General features: G+C 36.8%; 1 protein-coding gene across 2 annotated transcripts in view; it reads left to right on the top strand.

Annotated features, from left to right (window-relative positions):
* The first annotated feature begins 3,530 nt into the window (after window positions 1-3,530).
* LOC104948395 (uncharacterized) overlaps window positions 3,531-9,456 on the top strand; it is a 19,339-nt gene continuing 13,413 nt past the window's right edge. Inside the window, exons 1-6 of one of the 2 annotated variants that reach the window (XM_010774591.1) lie at window positions 3,531-3,646; window positions 3,917-4,237; window positions 4,367-4,636; window positions 4,836-4,922; window positions 5,007-5,035; window positions 5,230-5,523. In XM_010774591.1, coding sequence (XP_010772893.1) covers window positions 3,586-3,646; window positions 3,917-4,237; window positions 4,367-4,636; window positions 4,836-4,922; window positions 5,007-5,035; window positions 5,230-5,265 — 804 coding nt within the window. In that variant the 5' untranslated portion in view covers window positions 3,531-3,585 and the 3' untranslated portion in view covers window positions 5,266-5,523. Of the gene's footprint in view, window positions 3,647-3,913; window positions 4,238-4,366; window positions 4,637-4,835; window positions 4,923-5,006; window positions 5,036-5,229; window positions 5,524-9,456 lie in introns of both variants that reach the window. The other variant, XM_010774590.1, reaches the window with a different exon arrangement.

Raw genomic sequence — 9,456 nt, 5'->3', positions numbered from 1 at the left:
CCACTGCTCCTAGGATGGGTTAAATGAAGAGGTTACATTTCGTGTGTGTGAAAAGTTGACAACAAATAAAGAGAAGTACAATGAATGTATGTGTAGTAGAATGTTTTGGAATGATGAAAAACAGGACAAACGATATACCTATGGCATAAGTAGTATGGATGCAGATTTTTTTTTATTTCTAGGGGAAATTCATAAAAAGAGATGGGCTGCCTCCAAAACTAATTTTCTACATCTTTACCAATAATTAAAGCAATATAGTAACACTGCTTTTCTTTGTCATTTTGTATTTTACATCCCTTCGCCTGATTTTTTGTATGGAAAATATATGTTCTATGTTCTTTAAAGGGACTTTTTTTGTGTTGAGGAATTGACCAATCAGAAGAGGTCTTCGTCGGGCCCTGCCATTCTGTGATAGGTCAGGGTCAAGGGAAGCCAACCGGCCTCTGGCTCCCGACCAATCACATCACATCAATGACGTTACCAGGCAACCACATTCGCAAGTGCAGTTACGGAGATTGAAGTTTGAGGAAAACGACCTTTTGTTTTACTAAATTAACCATCAACTCTAAATTAAATGGTATGGCAGGACAACTCCCGGACTACCATAGCTTCGTACGGAGAGGAACAATTAGGAATTCTGACTTTTAATAACGAAAATGATGTCCGGGCAAAGTGGCTAGCTTAGCGCAAAACTTCAGCAGCTAGTTAGCTAGCTAAATATCAGTTGACTCTAATGTTGTGGAGGACCTAAAGGCTGGCGGGAATTCAACGGTTATTGACCACTTCACTTCTACTGTATGTAAGAAAGGATAATGGCCTTCCTCTACAAATAAGGGTGAGTGAAATACACACCCCCGGGCCCAGCCCTTTCTCTGTGTGACGCTAATGTTTACTGAACTGTCCGTTAGCTATGTCTGTAGTTTGAGATTCTGTACCGCGGTGAAGTTAGTTTTAGGTTGGATATTTGGTGAAGCTAGGTTTTAGGTTGGATATTCAGCGTCAGTTTATCCTGGCTGTATTTCGATGGTGAGCTCTCCTCCGCCATACAAGAAGTGTCAAAATCAGAATCAAGTTTATTGTCAGATACGTTAACACATAAAGGGTATTTGCCCTGGTATCTGGTTGTGCGAACCTAAACCATCTAAGAAAATAATTTGCAATGGTATGTCAAAAATAAATATATAAGGATCATACAAAATAAGCATTTTCAAGAAACAATTTAGCTTTAAAAAAAGAACACTAAAGACAAATGTTCACACCAAATTTAAATATGTAAAGAAGAACCGTAAAAGCTAAAAAAAACACCTAGTCCGTAAATGGCAAACTACAGTGAATTATATTTTAAAGTGGAGGGCTGTGCTGACGTGTGCAAAAAAAACAGTCAGACTTGAGCATGAACATGTCTCACAGTATTAAGAAGGAGAAAAAGGAACAAGATGTTTTTCACAGATGTGCATTAATGTAATGCATAATGTTTGTGGGGTGGATAAAAAGTCAGTGTCAGTGGGAGTCGAGATAGGTAGCAAGGCTTTCACTTGGGGACCATCAACTAATTACTCTTTCAATGACACAAGAACAATGTTCATTTTCAATAAATTGACACCTTCCCAGTCATGTGAACTTGAACAAAATCCACTCCTCACACACCTTTTTTAACTGGATTGTAATACTTGTAATAATATTATATTTTGATGGAAATATTTGCATATTTCTTCAATCTTTTCCAGGTGATGTGACCTAATCACTCAATATCAGTGCTGGATCAAACTATTACACTGGCTGCAGTGCATAGGAGACACCTTTTGTTGCAGTTGAAAACTCTTGAGTATTATAAATTAATATTTTTTAATGGAAAAATAAGAATATTTCTTCAATAGCTTACAGGTCATGTGAACCAGAGACTCAAAATCAGTGCTGGGTCAAATGACTACACTGGTTGCATAGGACACAACCTATTTTTATTTCATATTAATACTCAAAATATGTTGGATTAATATCTTTTTGATTTGATCAAACACTGATAATAAGTACACGAGCTGTGATCCATCAAGATATTCAGTTAAACATATTTAGAGTATTTAATTGATCAGCCTGAAGAGTTATTACATCATCTAACTAAATAACCTCTGACATGTCCAAATTGACCAATCAGTATATAGTATTCAACTAAGCAGTGTAGCATATTTAACACAACTAGGGCATCGATTATATGAAATTTCAGGTGCTACAGAAAATGTCTTCCAATTCTGGAATTACCCTCAAACAAAACACTTTAGGTTTAGGTTAATGTGAGTTCAATCTTTTAACTGAAGTCCGGTGTGAAGCTAGTGATTTTCAAATGTATTAGATCAGCTGCAGAGATCAATAACGGATATCCAGTAAGGCGGGTGTTGGCTTTCTGGAGCGATAAGGCAGCGAACGATACTAACAGTTAAGTTGACATTGCAGATTCTCGCATCTTATTTATGAGAGCTGAAGGGTCTCTGTTTTTGATGAAACCTCCATTTACATTTTACTTGCTTTAATGTAAAAAGAAAGATGGTTGGTCTGATTCAAAGCTAATGCAGGATGCTTGCTCGTCATGGAAGTTGTTTGCACTTATTGTATTGTCTGAATGAAATGTGATTTGAAGGACATTCAGAGTACATAAACACTCCCCACTAAAACACTGGAAATACACGGAGGAGTCACAGAACACAGGGTAAGACTAAGATACACAGTTATTTATTTGCAGATTATAAGGTCATCACATGTTAGAAAGAGAGGACTGTTACTGACTTCATCAAGGGGGAAAACCCCTCAAACACATCCCAGCACAGCACAGCTAAATGAAAGGAGGGTCAAATGACTCTTCTGCACACAGAGATAATAAACTGACCTCAAGCTGCTGTATCTTCAAAAACAATCAGTACATATTTAAATGAGCTCTGAACTCNCTTCTTCTTGGAGACCAGCTTGCATGTCAAATCTAACATTTAAGATAGGCTTTTTATTGACTTGTTTTGCTGTTATTGTGATGATACAGTATATGCGTCCTCCTGTAATGGACGAAGCAGTTTGTTAAATGATTATCACATTTAAATAACAGCACTTTCACACTGAACGTGTGTCCGACAACATGCAGTACTGTTAGACTTGTCAGTTCTGCTTAGGAAGGTTCCTAACGGATGATAGGAAAGGAGCTTTGACACTTCCTTTAGAATCTCCTTTAGCTTAGGGAACACTGGACCATCCTTTAGGAAAGGAAAGGAGAACATTCTGTCCCACAATACCTTGCGGATGCAACCGTGACTGAACATTCGGTCGTTCACGGAAACAACCGACCGTGACCGAGTTTCAAGTTTCATGTTTGTTGCATTAGATTGGATCAATGCATGCAGGACAGTTCAACTTTAGAAAAACACTTCTCAAAATGTTTTGACGTCTACGACACATTCAGATATACAAAAATGTAAAGTCCCTTCTAGAAGGTGGAGTCCTACTTATCACAGGAAGTGGGTGCAGCATCTCTCAGATAAAACCCACTTTCTCAGACACATCTCATCAGAACAAGAGATAGAGGGAGCAGAGAGACGGAGAATCAAGATGGATGAGTTCAAACGGATTAAAATGTCTTTATTTCTCGTTCTGCTGCTTCAGTCTACAGGTAAGAGTAGAGATGATGTGTATATGTATAGGAACATTTAAAAAGCGTATTTATTAATGTCGTAAATGGAAATGTATGAGCTAACCTTCATTTAAACACGACAGTCAAGTAGCTTTTTCATTTTTCAGCAAGGTGAATAGTGAGTTTAGCTCTTGGAAACCACTGATGAGGCACATATAGAAACTTTGTGCTCTAAAATAATATTATCACTGATATTATTAGTAACACTTGTTTTCCTGCATATTCTTTATACGTCTCTCTTATCAGCAGCAGTAACTGGTCAGGAAGACTTCCTCACTGTCAGAGTTGGAGAGGAAGTCACTTTGCCTTGTAGCGGTGTGAGAGATGATCAGGGCGGATGTAACCGTACTGGCTGGCTCGTCACTAATTCAGGATGCACAACAGTAGAGCTGGTTGCTCTTGGAGAGATTGTTGAAGAAGCTAGAGCTGAATCAGACAGACTGAGAGTTACAGAGAACTGTTCTCTGGTTATAAAGAATGTCACAGAGGAGGATGTTGGTCGTTACTTCTGGAGACAGTTCAGATCAGGACGAGATGAAGGCGCTCTGGTTCATCTGTCTGTTGTCACCAGTGAGTATATTTACATCATAGTGTTTTAAACTGTCTTTATAGAACAATAAACTGAAACATTACAATAATTATGATTACCCTGATGACGTTCATTTGACTCCTATTTTCTTTCTCTCACGATATCACCAGTGACTGAACATCAGAACAACGATGAGGTGACGTTACGCTGCTCTGTGAAGGCGTCTGTGCGGTGCAGACACACAGTGAAGTGGCTGTTTGGAAGTCGGGACGTGGATGAATATCAAGAAGATATGAAGACATCAAAGTCTCACTACGAGGCCTCGGTCACATTTCTGACTTCTCGTGTTGACTACAGATCAGGGTTTCGTTTATTCACATGTGAAGTAACTGAGTACAAGGGAGAAGTACTTCTGTTTCCCTTCAGCACTCCGTCCTCAGGTGAGAACACATGTTGAGATGTTTCAAATCAAACCCATTCATTACAAACAATATTTGTATTTTATGAACTCATTTAGTTCCAGATAAAGTTACTCCATTTAGATCAAGTTCATTTCAATCCCTGATACATCTCTCTTTGTCCTATATTAGAACTCCAAAACCTACATGAATATCTTCCATGTGTGTATTCTCTCTCCAGGTCTCTTGAGGCTCATCGTGGTGTCTGTGGGTTTAGCAACACTCATTATGATCGTTGTGGCGGTCAACATATGGACAAGATTTAAAGGTGAGAACATTCACAGATGAAACGTAAATATATTTCATATTTTTGAATGTGGAATCTCAAGTCGACTTTCTCTTTACTTTTCAGAGGAGAAAACACAGATGGAGGAAATCAGTGTGAGTTTTTACAACAAAATACTGTTTTTACAGTTGTTTCTTTAGACTCTACATTATAATCTGTATATAGACCGAAGAGAGAGAAACAAGCAAAGGCTGGTTTACCTAAATTACATCCTACAGGATTTTCCAAATGTAATGTTTGGATCTGAAACCAACTCAGTTGTTTTTGTTGTTGTTGTTGTTTTACTCAGGTGCGTTATGATGTAGATGATGGTACAGTGAACTGAGAACACATCAGACCTCCTGATGGAGTTTGAGCAACACTTCTGCCTCCATCAGACTCCACTGATCAACAACGTCTACATCCATCATCATGTTTCACATCAGGAAGACTTTAAGATCATTCTGAGTTACTCATTGTTCTAAGTTAGATTTATTTAGCTTGGTTTTAACTTCCTTTAGCAGGAAAGAGCATATCTCTTTTTTTTTTATTTGTTACTTCCTTATATTGGCTGAAGAGTTCAGAGCTCATTTAAATATNTCTGGTCAAAAGTGGTCTTCGATGGCGTTAAAACGATAAAAACGCTGCTGAAGTTAATAATTTCAAAGGGATACAGACACATTGGATTAACCTATGGATTAACTTCAGCAGCGTTTTTATCGTTTTAACGCCATCGAAGACCACTTTTGACCAGACTATGACACAGGTGAGCATGTTAGCGTTTTTAGCTACCTAGTGCCATATGTTTTGATGTCTGTTCTTGTTACTATCTCCGCGAGTTCGTATAATTGAGTGATAATGAGGGTACCCTTCGATTCTGTTTCACCTCACAATATGAAACGATGGGTTGGATGTGCACTAAAGATAAATAATAAGGTTTTGTGAGTGAATTTCGGTGCAGTCATCTGTTAGCATTTTTCGCTCGTTGCTATTTCAGAGGCTCAGCGTTAGCATTGTGTGTGTTTTTTTTGTTTTTTTTCAATTAAAATGATCAGTTAGATGAGTTTCTTCCCATTACATGGATATAAGACATTCATAGTTTATTAAATGAACATGCCCTCAGACACTGTTTCCTGCAAGATGTTGCGGTAGCGGGGTCTCTCGGGCTTAACAGGATAACTTAGACAAATTATAAATGGTAGTAACTCATTAATAAATGGTGATTTGTTTTACACTTTACAAGGCTCCCTTTTACCAATTATAAATGGTTGTAACTCATGAATAAATGGGAATGTGTTTTACACTTTAAAAGGCTTCCTTTTGGCAGTTATAAATGTTAGTAACTCGTAAATAAATGGTCATAAAGAGTTGCCAAGAAACATCAAGATGGATGGGGGGAGAATCAACTCAGTGAGCAACAGATACCAAGATGTTGGCTGATGAAGAAGTAAGCTAGCCAATATAAGGCTTAGTCATCTTGCCAAATAGTGAGTGTTGATGTATGAAAACTATGTTAGAATAACTGGTTTATAAATGGTTCTTAATTATTATTAAAATGTTTATAACCTAATTATAAACCCTTTATGAATCCTTTATAAGGGTAGTCTTATTTTAAGTGGTACAGATTTATCTTTTTATTCAATTCATAACCATTCCTCAAAAGCCAGCAGATTGGATTTGAACCAATAATGAACACAATATATTCACTTTCTTAGTACAAGAACAATCTCCGTTATCAGGAGGAGTCAGCCACTTCAGTTTGGGTCGCGCACATTTAAAAATACTATTTGTCAAGTGGGCGATAAAACAATTTACTGGACCAACGCATATTTCAGGGACACAAGTTCACCGTTTTTTTATTTTCTTTTTGTAATTATACAAGCTGTTTATTTAATCATGCTTGGTTTTCCATATAATACAATACCAGATGTTCATCCATCCAGAAACACATTTACTAATAGGGTGTCAACAGGTATTCAAAACACAGCATGCAACACAGCATTAATATCAATATATACACCGCAGTTTGCCGCTTATTGTTTCTTGAGGCAGTACACTATCAAAATACCAGGTGCCATGACATGCCATGCCATGAAAGAACATCCAATCTTAAAAATACATATATTTGTATAACACCAAATTGGTTGTTTAATACAAAGTTAAAAAGTCTGTTTTCACTCAGTCTTTTTTGAGTAGAATGTTTTGTCATCCCTAACGCTTAAACATCCTGAAATGCTTTTAAACACAGAGAACAGTCTAAGCAAATATGTTATTTGATTATTCACATCTCTGCCCCTCCAGGCATCACAAAATAAACTCAAGTTTTACAAAATGACAACACCTATTGGATCATACCCCTTCGGTGTTTATGATCCCCTATGATCAGCGTGGTGCCTCAACATGAGAGCAATGGCTCACTGTGTGTTGTGTTCTGATCTCCTATAACTAACTAACTAACTTGGCGAGTACATTCTTGCTCTGATTGGTTCCTCAGAGGAGCTCTGCAGTGCTGAAGCATCAAAGACTGTCAGAAAAGCTATTGTCCTCCCCCCCCCCAAGATGCTTTCATGGCCATTTCATTTTCTGCTGGAAAAAATAAAATGTACCACATTTCTGAAAAAGTATTTAGTGGCATTTGCCATAATTTACTAAACTTTGCAGTGCTGCTGGGTCCTGTTGAAAAAACAGAAACATAAAAACAGGAAAAAGTGAGAGGTCTTTCATTCTGGAAATAATAAAAGCCTTATTTTTGGAAGAAAATATTGATATGTCTGAAGCACTGAACAGAGAGTAAAGGTATGTCGTTTTTATTTGTGTTATTAACATATATACATTTCTTTATTCATTATATGTATTTATTTTTGATAATTGTTTTTATTATCTTATCCATTACTTGTATATATTTGTATTAAGTGCATCCATGTCTTTTTATATATATTTTTTATTTAGCAGTGTTTTCACGTATTGTTGTTTTAATTATGTTTTTGAATGTTTGTAGTGTAACCACTTTTATATTTGGTATGTTTATATTTGGACGGCAATATGCCATAATAGTACCATTCTGCAATTCAGATACTCCGAGTTGTTTTCCTAAATGTTTCTTTTCAGAAATACCTTGGTTGGAGATGTCTGACGCTGTCTGCGATGCTGTTTGATGTTCAGATCAGGTCCAGGTTGAGAGAGTTACCATAGAGACTAATAGGCAGAAAAAGAAAGAAAATCCAGTGAGCCTGAAGGAGACCATCTCACCATCTATGCCAGTATTTATCTTTTCACCCATCCTTTAATTTCTTCTTTCATCTAATCCAGTTTTTCTTGCTCGACTCGTCTTTTTATCCAGACCCACAGAACTCCCTGACCCATAATGTCTCATCTCCTCTGCTGCAACTCCTGTTGTACATTTTTCAGATCCTACGTCTTTGTTGAAAACGGCTTAGAGTAGAACTTTTCTAAACCAGTGTGAGTTTGTTATTTATGTCAATCCATTAAATGCAGTGCTTTGTTAAGGAATTGGACGTGGGGGTTATTGAGGACAGGATGTACGGACGAATGGCTGCATGTAAGTTCAGCATGGCAACACGGTGATCAACAATACACATTTATAACGTACATGTGTGTGCTCAATTCTCTCAAAGCAACGGGTGATTGAAAAGATATTTGGGTGCATTTATTCACTGTTACGCCTCAAAATAAGTGCTTTAAAATTGGTGAATACTTATCTTTCCAGCTTGTGAACAAAGAATGAAGATAAAGCAAAAATCAGTAAATGAGAGAAACATTTGATGAAAAAAGAAATGCAATGCTTGTATCTTAAAAAAGGGGCCTATTGTGATAATGTTCACTTTTGGACTTGGGATTTTAACTTTTGCAGACCATTTACATGCACCAAAACATATTTAACACCTTACACGAAAAGGACAATCTCCAAAAGAATAATAAGGCCCCTTTAAATCTTTTAAATCTAAGTAATTCCCATCTTTGACCCCTCAGATTAAAGCCCCTGTCACACTGTCCCGAAATTGACACCCGATGGACACACAAATATGGAATTGTGAATTTCGCACGAAGATGGCCCCGAACCATACACAAAGGTAACATTTACATTACATTTAAGACATACAACTGCAACGAAAGTAACAAAAACAATTATGTTAAAGTACTATGATACTTTACTGATATTTTCCAACTTTGTTCTTTATTTTCTCCGTCTTTATATGTAGAAGATATTAAGTTTTCTCCGTCATGTTGTTTCCATAGCAACAACAACTTCCTCGCCTTCAAAATAATATATTATATCCTTTTTAGTTTCACAGAACACAAATTGGGTTATTTACATAATATGTTTACATGATTTTGTTGTGCAATAAAACAACCAGATGGACACACGATAANATAGCCTAATAAATGCAAAAAAACTGTAGTTTTTGTCTGATATAACAATAAATACAACTTAGCTATCAAGCTATGAAATATGCTTTGCGGCTCCAGACAAAAACATTTTGGGGAAAAAGGAGCAAAATGGCTCTTTTGGTCAAAA

Source organism: Notothenia coriiceps, unplaced genomic scaffold (genome assembly GCF_000735185.1).
Source record: "Notothenia coriiceps isolate Sejong01 unplaced genomic scaffold, NC01 NC01_scaffold00014290, whole genome shotgun sequence".
Taxonomy (NCBI): domain Eukaryota; kingdom Metazoa; phylum Chordata; class Actinopteri; order Perciformes; family Nototheniidae; genus Notothenia; species Notothenia coriiceps.
This window is presented reverse-complemented; position numbering and strand designations above follow the sequence as displayed.